The 12479-nt window shown below is 40.4% G+C and overlaps 1 protein-coding gene across 1 annotated transcript in view; it reads left to right on the top strand.

Moving 5' to 3' along the window:
* The window catches only part of LOC120806872 (matrix metalloproteinase-17-like), a 75045-nt gene extending 63988 nt beyond the window's left edge, over positions 1–11057 (top strand). The window contains 5 exon segments of the mRNA XM_040158388.1: positions 141–223; positions 998–1150; positions 1348–1605; positions 7969–7983; positions 7986–11057. Of these exon segments, the coding sequence (XP_040014322.1) occupies positions 141–223; positions 998–1150; positions 1348–1605; positions 7969–7983; positions 7986–8293 (817 nt within the window). The 3' untranslated portion in view covers positions 8294–11057.
* Positions 11058–12479: the final 1422 nt, after the last annotated feature.

Genomic DNA, 12479 nt, shown 5'->3' with positions numbered 1-12479 from the left:
GACACCCAATGTTCAGAATATGAATTTGAACATAATGTCTTCCTGGGTTTTTGAACAAATTGAAATTTTCTGCCTTCCTCTTTCTCTATACTGCTCTATTCAACTTTTCTTTCCTCCTTCCTTCAAATTTCCTCTCTCAGGCTGGCACGAGATGCCCCGGACAGGTGCACCAGTCACTTTGATGCCGTGGCCCAAATACGAGGGGAGGCCTTCTTTTTCAAAGGTATTCAAACCTAAAAGGAGAAAGTGAACAAGAGAGAGAGACGGACAGACAGCTAGAGAGTGACAGTGAGAGAGAAGGGAGAAAAGGAGGTGAATGGAGAAGAAATAAAGTGAAAGAGCAAAGGAGTAAAGGGCTGGGCACGAGACAGATTCGTGGCTCCAGCGATCAATTGAAAGCCAAGTCATTTGTGGCTCCTAGGGCTCATATCACAGGCTCACACACCATCACATATTGTGCAGTCTAAACAAAATGTTCCTTTAGTGGCCAGGCTGTCTTGCTCTATACATATTATCTGCCGAGTTTGAAATTGATCTTTTTGGCTCATTGGCGAGTCTGGCTAGTATAGAGAACTTTCATTACCTACAACATGTTTAGTAAAGTCAAATGGAAACTTATTTTAATAACATAACCTTACACGATGTGTATCAGCTAAGGTTCCCCTTCTTTGTAAACAGTGGCACCACTCTCCTCCTAAGCATAAACCCAACTGCCCAACTCCAACCTTATTGCCTATTGTTTGTTCACAGGCAGACAAATGTAGCCAAACAAAAGTAACAAGGTAACAAAATTTATTATTTTTAAATATAAATTTTAAATCACTTTTGAGCTTTATTTTTTTTAAAGCCCAGTTGACATGTAGGAGTGGTAGGACTTGATATGATTACTGCGGACACAGCAGATTGTGTACAAACTAAACATGGCTTTTCTTGTAATAGACTCCTAAAGGATATTGTGGAGAAGTTCCAAGCTCTGACCTGTTCATGTCTGTCACAGGGAAGTACTTTTGGCGACTAACTCGAGAGAAGCACCTGGTGTCTCTTCGCCCTGCTCAGATCCATCGATTCTGGAGGGGCCTCCCACCCAGTCTAGACAGTGTCGATGCTGTGTATGAGAGGCCAGGGGACCACAAAATAGTCTTTTTTAAAGGTAAATATCCCTCTGACTTCAAGTTTCTCTTATATTTTGTATTTGTCTGTGTGGATTTAGTTGACTGTCTAGGCATATCTTTGCATGACATGACATTTATTTAATTTCTAGGTGTTTCTTTTATAATTGGGTGGATATATTCCAAACTATAAATGCGTTGTTTCTCCATTTAATTATTGTATCTGTTTCCTCCTCAGGTCTAAAGTACTGGGTATTTAAAGACAATAATGTGGAAGAGGGTTACCCTCGTCCGATCAGTGACTTTGGCCTGCCCTCGGAAGGAGTGGATGCAGCTTTTGTTTGGCTACACAACGACAAAACCTATTTCTTCAAGGACAACTACTACTGGCGCTACGATGACCACCTGAGGCGTATGGACCTGGGCTACCCTAAAGACAGCACGCTTTGGAAGGGGTTGCCACCACACCTGGACGACGCCATGAGGTGGTCTGATGGTGAGTAGTCTTAAGAATGAACCCTTCGTTCTAACAGACAAATTCATGGAGTCACAGAGAAATTAAAAAAAAAACATTTTAACCTTTATGGTCTGCACCTATAGAGTGACATTGGTTTTAAAATAAACCAAAACTGAAACAGAGTCATAAAGATAAATTTCCTTATCACTGGAGAAGTACTAAAAATTTGAAGAACAGTTTTATAAATTCTTCTATAGTTCTAACGGGAATTGTGAAGCATTGCATCACTCAGTTAATATTAACTTGGAGTTGGAGACAACAATTTTTATTTGAAAAACACACTTAAAGTGTTGTGTTTCATAAATAACAGCATCAGTTAAGTATTTTATCATGCAAGTGAACATTATACACTAACTGCACACTCACACATATGGCCACAACAAACTCACAAACACAGATATACAGACTTGAAAAATATGATGTATACATAGCCTACACAATAAAGAATAATAAGTGACCCATAAAACATGAGCTGTGGTTATTGAGAATTTCCTTTAGGGCCTTTAGGGACCCTTTGGATGCCAGCTCCTCAGGTTTCCAGACAACAGACCTTTTAGATTATAGGCACTGAGTCAGTCTACCAGAAAGAGGTTGTAAGACTGGCATCCCATTTGAATAACACTAAAACAGCATGACAAGATCACTAATCTGATCAAGGAGGTCCTACACAGAACGTTCCTCCTGCATTGACCTCAGCACGATCAATGTCTCACAGTTGATCCTGATCCGGTTCTGCAGATCCATCTCCTGATAAAGCTCTGCCTTGCTCCAAGATAGAACGGAAATTTGCCATTTGCGCAGCAGAGCAGTCAGTCAGCTTGTAGTTTTCTTCTGACCTGAATGGTACCAGAGCAAGAAAAAAGGCAATGAAAAAAAACTGCCAGTTTTACCCCTTTTGGGTAGCCATGCATTTTACAGTGTGCCCTCTGGCATACAGATTCACACTATCTGCCTCAGCATCAATTACTTTCCTTGCAACTATCAACCCCCTTCGGCCGCCCACCCCCAACACTCACTCAGTGGCTTTCTCTCTCATACACACACCAGTACACATACCACATTGTTTTGGTTTATAAGATGATACGTTAATTTTGCTTTTATAGCTTGTTTAGCTGCTTCCAAGTGGACATAATCAGATAATACTGCTTTAAGATTTATGTTTGTTTCACTTTAAACGTTATCCCCGATTCATGCTCTCAACTTTGACATGGACAAATGATGACATCAGTCAAAAAGTGGTGATGTGTTGGAAATGGGGCCAACTAGAGTCTGTGAATGACTTTACATTCAAACATTTCATCTCAATAAAGTAGACATTTGTGGTGTTTCACTGTGGCAGCATGGGCAGTGCATTCTGTTCCTATATAATTAAACAGGTTCCAGAATATGATTATCGTCTCTGTAATTTCTGAAACACATCAGGGAAGAAGTGTCAGTGCCAGATGGACGACACAAGTCTTGTTCTCTGCTAACTGCCTCAAATTGGCTCATGCTTTTTGTGAGATGTAGTCGACCACTAAACCTGAATTGACAGTAACTTGAAAAAGTCTTCATCAGACACTGATGACCTTTTTCAAATAGAAATCAGTCCCTTACTATCTTTGATCGGCGATCAGTGCAGTTCTACTTCATAGTTAACATTATACACAGTAAGCACAAACCTTCTATGGCAAACAAATTATTGATTCGATAGACATTATGTGACGTAAGTGATACATTTGCAGTGCTATTAAAGATCTAGATGGTTTTCCTACTTAGACAACTCTGTGCCAGACACAGAGTAGATCAGTATGATATTAATATCAGGTCTCAGAGCTATGACACGTTTGTGACCTGCATTTGTTGAATATTTCACAGGAGTTTTGAAGTACTGAACACACCTTTGTTTTATTTTTTGAAAATATTAGTTACATTACATTGAAGATAATGCTTTTTTAATTTCCTCCATGTACAAATGATGCTATCAAACATTTACCACAATGTCCAACTGAGTGAAATAGTTTAGTTAATATAAATTGGACCAGTCATTTAAGAAAGCCAAAGGGGATATTTTCAAACGACATTTGTAATAAACAATTGATGCAGGAACGTAATGCTTAGTTTGAATGCGTATTTATCTTATATTATTCAGTTAGTGTACGTGTCGTTGTGTGTGTTGTCCTCCCTTCCCATCTCTCTTTAAACCTTTTAAATCTCCTAACCTCCCCCCCGCTTCTTACTCCTCTTCGTTCTCTGAACGTGGCTAGCTTTATAGGTGGAAGTGAGGTAATGTGATCATTACTGGAGCATGTCATGCCTGAATCTGCCCTGTCTGTAATCTTTACAGGCTACGTGCATCTCTGCCTGTAAAAAATTCTGGTCTTTTACCTTCTATAAAACGTGTAGTACCTTCTATAAAGCCCACGCACATACCCGTCAGCATGAAAATGTATTTGTTTGTGTGTGTGTGTGAGCTCACAGCTGGCCCAGTATAATTATGTGTGCCATTAGCATAACATTACCCATTATGAGAAGCGATTATTAGTGTGTACTGGAAAATAAATTGCAATATTAGGAAAAATTCATCAAAATGTACCACTTAGAACTATACTTTATGAACAAGGTTTTGCACAAGAGGTTGAATGTGTTGATGTAAGGTAGTGTAAGTTTCATTGAATAGCTCTATTTATGAAGCATGCGCCAGTTAACAAAGTTTGATGCATGTTTTCTCTTTGTGGAAACTTCTTTCGTTTAATTCCAGATTCCTTCTTTCCGACTTTATACATAATATGTACAGACAGGTGACAAATTAAAGGAAAAGTGCCTTAGTAAGGTGTTGGGCCACCAAGAGCCGCCCGAACAGCTTCAGTGTGCATTGGCATTGATTCTACAAGTCTGGAACTCTACTGGAGGGATCGATGCCATTTTTCCAAAAGATAGGCCCTCATTTGGTGTTTTGATGATGGTGGCGGTGGAGAGCGTTGTCTAACACGTCGCTTTTAAAACTGATGTTCAATTGGGTGACTGCGACGGCCGTAGCATTTAATTCGTATGATTTTCATACTCGTCAAACCATTCAGTGACACTTTGTGCCTTGTGGATCGGGGCATTGTCATCCTGGATGAGACCACTCCCATCAGGATAGAGGAGTTTCATCATAGGGATAAAGGTGATCAGTCAGCACAAGTTTGAAGTGATTTGCACTGACTCTTCCTTCTAAGGGGACAAGTGGCCAAGACAAGTAACAGAGCCACTGGATCCCCTCACTGTAGGGGTCAAGCAGTCGGGCCTGTACTGTTCTCTGGTGAAGGTAAACTCATCTGACCATATCACATTTTTCCAAATCTCTGTAGACCACTGCCTATGGGTTTTGAACCACTGAACTCTCAAATGTGTATTCATCTTTGTAATGAGGGGTTTATGCACTACAACGCTACTTTAATATCCCTCCCTATGTGATTGTCAATGGGCTGTTCTTGCTGAAGCAGTCTGATCATGCCCTGCTTTGACTTTCTCAGTCACCTGAGGAAGAGTCGCTCTTCTGTTTTTTCTTACAGATCGCAGTAATGTACGAGCATCGCGTTCATCAAATGTGCGCCGTCGACTACAATATCCGGCCCTATTTACTGACGTCTTTCCCAGAGATCTAAATGCAGGTGTCAGTTTAGTCACTGTTCGTACTGACACACCAGCCAGTCGAGCAGTCTTTGTGAGCTCCTGCCATCTGTGTCCCAACAATAAAAACTGTTTCAAAGTCACTTAGATCTTTTCGACTTGCCATCTTGATACAAAAGCAGAATCAACTGGGGCTGCTCAGCATTTTTATGTGTGGCACAGAGCATGACTGGATGTTAATTGCATAACTGTACCATGCAGTGCACCTGCGTGGAAGCATGTACATTCATTATGTTTCTTCTCATTTATTCAGGTTTTTCCTTTAATTTGTCACCCGTATGTACATTTCTCATCTGCAGAGTTTTTGTTTTGATGCTTTTCTCACAGAACTTAAAAAGTTAATTAATAAGCTCACTGAGATTCAGACAGTTTGACTAAATAGTCAATAACCAAGAGCCTGTTTCATAATTTGTGCAGCTGTGCAGCATAGGAGGATGTGGAGGACAATACTTAATCAGTCTCCAAATATGAAATCAATCAATAAGGCAGCTGTTATCCTGGTCTCTGAAAGTTTCAAATAATATTAAAAGTAATGAAGGCCATTTTCACAGCAAGGACATATTTTTTCAATGCTTCGAGCAAGATTATTGGGTTAAATTGATTTGTGTGAACTAACCTTTTCAAACAGGCCAATAGGTTTATGATTACTACTTACTTGGATGTACAATATTTTGTTAAAATTTGAAATTTAAATATCTAAACCCATTTTTTTACATATGTTCTTCATAAATCCGGTTGAACCCTACCAGTCCCAGTAGAATACCAGTGCCGGCCCCCCTTTTTAAGTGAGGCTCTCACACAAACCAAATGCCGTATCTCACCAGCAGTCAGCATCAATAGCTCTGGTGGTTAAAGGTCAAATGAGCTATCAAGCTTGGGTGTAACCCCTTCTTGCGTGCTGTTATGGTTATCCAAGTGACGTGCACATTAAAGTGAGGTTGTTATCCATCCTCTTTAGTGAGGGATGAGGACATAAGAAGTTCATTAAATAGTTGCTGGTGTTATTTATTGGTTATGATGCTTTTGTAAACTACTAATAGTCAGCGTGTTGACTCTTGACCCTATGAAGTCTGAAAGGTCAGTGATGTGGTTTGTCTTGATTAAGACCAGAGTAAAAGCTACTTTCTTATTGTACTTTTTCTGTTTTTGCCTGTTATTTATTGGTTATAATGCTCTTATAAACTCATAGTTGCAGTCAGTTACAGACCTCAGATTGATTAGTTGTGCTACTATTCTGTAATGAGCTGTCATATTTGACACATTTTCATAAATGCATTTTTTAAAGAAGTATTTCACAGCAAACTTAAATTCTACCATAAATCTTGAATGCAGTCATCCACAAAAAAAAGAAAATGCACAATACAGCCAAAACTGAAGCTGCTGACAAACTATGAGAGCACATAAATAGAAAACTTTCAAAAACAAAGTTTTTGGGTTTAGGGTAATGTAATGGATTTTATGGCTGAACAATTATAGAGACAATATCATATATTGTGATAATTTTTTCTAAGAAAATAAGACTTAAAAATTATGACATCAGCATGTTCCTGCCATTTCCTTTGACTAAGATAAGATACTCAGATCTGTAGTTGTCCACCAGGTGCTGGAGAAATGTTGCCTGCTGTTCCTAAGCAATCATAAAAGGCCAAATGCTAAGGACATGGTCTCCCATAGATTAATAATGTTTATTATAAATTGAATTGTTTTGGCAGCCTTTACCAAGCGAATCCCCTTTGAAGAATGCTTCCACTAGTTATCCAGATTAAGCTTTGATAAAGCACTTGTAGATGTTGAAAACTGGCACAAAAACAACTAATCAGCAAGAGGTACTCAGTCCTCATTTCAGGCCACTCTCAATGGGAGCAAGCAACATCACCTCTGTACCCTGCGGCAACTCCCAGCTGGATGTGTGGAGGCTCTTTTCCCTGTTAGGTGCTTAGAGGTCTGTGTTGTGACTGAGCTTTCGCCAGCTTCACAGGTCCTTCTCCAAGCTCTTTGATGCGTGTGTGTGTGTGTGTGTGTGTGTGTGTGTGTGTGTGTGTGTGTGTGTGTGTGTGTGTGTGTGTGTGTTTGTAAGTTAGAGCGAGCCAAAAGCAAAAGAGGGGACAGTCCCCCATAAAATCCCCGTGTCTGTGCACAAAAATGCATGCATATACTGTATATAAACAAGAAACACACAAATTCACATACTGTATACGCACACCTTTGGACCAAGGAACTGGAGCCACATCAAAGCCTTTATCTGCTTTTAGGCTGCTTCCACAAGGCCAAGATGAAGAGAAAACAGTGAAATAGAGCGAGAGAAGTCAAGAAGACGTGGTGAAAACTCATGGTTAACAGTGAGTAAGAAGAGTGTTGAGAGACAGAAGCCACAGAGAAATCTCAGGTCTAAGAGATGGATAAGAAAGATGTTGAGAGGAGAGAATTGGCACGATAAAAACAGTGCTGGAAGGAAGGAGCAAAAGAGCATCCATATTGTCAGTTATAAATTTCTCTTTCTCTATAAGCCTGCTCATATATTTATGTTTTCTGTATTTTAATGCTTTATTTGATCCATTGTTGTGGTTTTGTCTGCCTTGAGGGCAAAGACAAGTTTCCGCCTAATGTAAGGTTTAGTATTTCTATATATTGTTGTGGTGTTCTGTCTCTATCTCATAGCACACACTAATAGCAACCCTCTCTCTTAAGGCTCGTCCTATTTCTTCAAGGGGAAGAGTACTGGCGAGTGCCGGGCAGTGACATGGAGGCGGAGGCAGGGTACCCCCGCCTCATCGCTAAGGACTGGCTGCTGTGCACCGAGATGCAGTCGGACTCTCCAGACACAGAGCCCAAAAGCAAGGAGACGAGAGTCAACGTGCACCTTCACCCAGACCACGCAGAGAATGGATACGAGGTGTGCTCCTGCACCTCTGACACCGCCTCGCCTTTGGGTGCTTGCCCCTCCCCATCTCCGATCTGGCTGTTGCCACCGCTCTGGACGCTCTCGCTGGCCCTCCGCTCTGAACTGCTATGATGCCAAAGTATGGGACAAAGTTCTTAAGCTGGGTGCAAGAAAGAGACTCACTAGCTGAGGCCAGTGGACACTAAATACAAACTTTAAAATTTTGTTCATATAAATATCAATTGCTCTGTTTTTGCTATTATTTTGCTGTTATTTATTTCACATGCCATTCGGTGGTCATCTAAAGCGCCTTGCAGTATGGGTAGTGCGTACAGTTATGTTATTATACTAGGGTATCCCTGGTAGCCATCAGTCCACTGACAATGACAGTGCTAGTATCGTACTTTAAGTTCTGTTCTTTTGCCTCTTGAATGACTAAACTGTCTCTGCAAGGAAAGCTAACTGATGAGAGGGACTGATCAATAATATGTTCACATACACTGCAACAGTATTCTAACGGTACCGATGATAATTATTTTTTCATGTACAAGTTTGCAGCAATAATGAATGGCATCATGGGATGTAAGCAGATAGACATTGGTAAAAAGCTATGTTTTTACCTTAAAGGACTAGTCCCACATTTTGGGAGAAAACTCTTGCTGAAAAGAAAACTCTCATGTCTGTACGCTAAATACGAAGCAACAGTCAAGAGCTGGTTAGCTTAGCTTAGCATAAAGACTGGAAACAAGGGGAAACAGCCAGCCTGGCTCTGTCCAAAGGTACGGTATCTCAGTCGACCTATCAGCACCTCTAAAGATCACTAGTTATCAAAGCTTATTAACGATCAGTTTGTTTAATCCGTGCAAACAGAAGTGTAAAATTTTGTGGTTTTACAGGCAGTTAGGTGCTGGTAGGCAGATGGTGCTGCCTTCAGACAGAGCCAGGCTCTTTCTCCTTGTTTCCATTCTTTATGTTAAGCCAAGTTAACCAGATCCTGGGTGTGGCCTTATTTTTATCTAAATGACATATAACTTTCGGCGAGGACATAAATAAGCATAATCCCAAAAATGTCAAACTATTGCTTTGAATATCTCCTGGCAAGCAGAACTTCCTGCCAAGCTGCTTACTGCCTCCCAGCATTCTCCACCAATTAATTGGTTGTTTACAGTAAAGGTTACTGTAACGGCCATGGTACAGGTTTGTGTCCACCAATTCCACAGAAAGAGGCAGGACTTTAACTCAGTCTGACATTTGGAGCTGCCTGAAAGACTTAAACCAGGGCAAAGAATGACATTTATATAAATATAGATACTGTAGTTAGACAGATGACTGCCACACTGGCATATATCAAGGCAGACAAGTGAAAAGTACCCTGGGGTGTAGTGTTGATAGTTAGGTTTACACATGAATGGCCCCATGGGATGTTGACAGGAAGATACATGAATGGCATGCTGGGATGTGGACAGCTAGATGAATGGCATCCAAACAGGTAGACAGAAAACCATCCAGTACAGCTACATGGAGGAAAGGGCAGGCTGGGATGTGGGGAGTAAGACAAATGAATGATTACCTGCTATACAGAAAGTAAAGATCCCAGACTTATTTAATGTCGCTTAATGTCATTTACTTCGCTTAAATTCCCTTACCTGTACTCCCACGCTTTCTGAGGTATTGCTGCTTATTTATCACGATGAATTTATCATTTTCACCGCTGGTACAGAAGCATTCCCTGCCATTATCACAGCGCTATTGGTTTTGTTGTATTTTTTGTAATAAGTATGGATAGATTGCGATTCCATATTGCTTTGATCAGATTATAGGTCACTGAGCCTTTTCTTCATTAATCCAAGCTTCTACCAGTGACGTCCTTCTTAGACCTCACAATTTAGCAACAGGATTAATACTTGCTGATATATTTACCTACAGTTTAAATATAGACACAGATATATTTGAGTCGAGATGTTCCATGGTTACTGCAAAAACCAATTGGACTGTGTATATTTCAAGCTGTGTTTTCTAATGTAAAATATTTTTGTAGAAAAATAAAAGAATCTGAATGACGTTTTTGGTTCAGTGTGGACACAGAAATTTGTATCAGGACAGATTATTTGGAGTACTCAGTCTTTCGGCTGTGTGGGCCAAGAGTGTAATTAGTTAGTGACAGAAAGAGAGCCTGGACTTGAAGGCAGATGAAGGTAACATGACAGCTTGCAGACACCAACTGGGAGATGCTCTCCATCTCTCTGATGTTCTTATTCTTGTTTTCTCTTGTTATGGTCACTGCTGTTCATCAGGAATGCAAACCACATCATGTCAATCAGACCACACACTCGCACTCTGGGTGGCTCTATGAACAGATTTGCTGGCAGAGGATTGAAGAGTTATTTTCAGGGAAATTCATTAGAGAAGTGATGTCACCTGATCCAGAAATATTCAGCAGCTGAAATACTGATTGGCTGGAGATCAAAGTGAGCTGTAGGCGGCAACCCAGACAAGTGCACAAGTGAACACTGAACAAGAGCAAGAACTCGATGTCAGTCAGAGACTTAACTCTCACTTCAAAATTACAGCAGTTCAATTAACTAGGAGGTTATAGGTGACCTCCACCAAATTATGCACAACCAAATTTCACTGTTTTCAGGTCAAATAGGCTTAAAACACATCAACCCCTATTTCTGCTGTGATGAGCCTCTTGCTTAATTGTTTTCTATTTACAAGAGCATTTTCTATCCTGCAAGTGTATTCTGAGATTATATGCACAAACACGACTGCAATTGTGTTTTATTGTAATAAGTTGTACTGTTCTGCTTTTCAATATACTTTTCTCCCAGATTTCTTAGAATTTGTTCTCAGGTTAGTTTAAGATGAATTCATTGTTATTCCACAAGCATCTCCCTTTTGTCACGCCACGCAGGTCGAGGTGTGACACCACTAAGAGCAGCAATTTTTCTTGCCTCCTCCTGACACACTTGAGTGGTGTTAATTAACTGGTGTGGCTCGGCGAACACCCGCTCCCAGGGGCGAATGCAGCAAGACAGGTCACTTTTCAGCAGTTTGTCCAACTGATCCTATTTGAGCTGCTGCTTTAAACAAACCAAATTTATAGAAAAAATGTAACTGTGTGTATACTGTTGTTATTTGATGAGGGAAGTGTGAGGAGCATTTTGTAAATTGTATTTTTTCTTCAATTTAAGGTTATGGCTTTTTCAAAAATCCCTTCATTTTTATCAGCAGTTCTACATTCACTGTATTTAATTAATACATCACTACCTGAAGAGTTCTTGGTGCTGCTGCCTTACAAGTATCATACACATACACACAATGCATACAATCATTGTATTAGAAATTATATTTCTTATTTTTATTCTGGTACTTTTCATGAGAGCTTCGTGAAAAAATGAGCCGTAATCATCATGTTATGCAAAAAAAACACTGATACAGCTCTGAGGATGAAGTTTGATATATTGGCATCTAGAGCAAACAAAGGAAAATTTCCGTCAAGTGTTCAAACCATGATCACTCAGCAGTTTTCATCTTCCTTGTGAGGCCCCTTGGCTGACAGATGCCACACTCACAAACTTCGACCACCACACTAAGATAAAATGCAATACCAATAGCCTGTGCAGAAGAACTGACCTGTGGAGTCCTCTGTTAAACAGTTAGTGTTCGCAGTCACTGCACTCTGGAAAAGTGATCCTGTCAAGAGCCCGGTATCAAGAGTTGATACATGGCGGTGAGGCTGAGGGGAGGGTCAGCAGACGGAGCCGTGCCAGCTCGCTTGGTGAGAGAATCATTTGACAGACTTGTCAGACTGGTCTCTGGCAGCTCTCTGCCATCACATTCCACACAAGGTCATATTGAACTCAACTCTTGTCCACTCAAGCCAGGGGATCCGGCAGTAAGGACGGTTCGTTTCTGTGCAGTACAAAGTTTGCGCAAAAGCATTGCCTCCACTCTTGACGCCTGGCGTGACCAAGTAACAGTGCAGGACATGAGAGACTTCACCTTGATGGAACATGTGTGGACTAAAACAGCAACAATAGACACAGTGTATAAGCAATGTATGAAGCCAAAATCTCATAGCACCAAATTTAAAAAATGCTTCAAATCCGTAAGTTACACTTTCAGAATACACAGTACGTAAAGAATTTTTAAAGTTTTGTTTTTGACTTAAACCTAATGTCAGTAATTTCATCATTATTCTGTCACAGTTCCACTGTATAGGAGAGCAAAGAAAATACTCAGGTTGATTTTATTAGAGGAGAGACACTCCTGATCTGTCTGGACCATCAGTCTGGCCTTTCTCTGCAGAAAAAAC

This window comes from Xiphias gladius, chromosome 20, assembly GCF_016859285.1.
Source record: "Xiphias gladius isolate SHS-SW01 ecotype Sanya breed wild chromosome 20, ASM1685928v1, whole genome shotgun sequence".
In the NCBI taxonomy this organism is placed as follows: Eukaryota; Metazoa; Chordata; class Actinopteri; order Istiophoriformes; family Xiphiidae; genus Xiphias; species Xiphias gladius.
The sequence above is the reverse complement of the archived record's forward strand: the minus strand, read 5'-3'. Positions and strand labels throughout refer to the sequence as shown.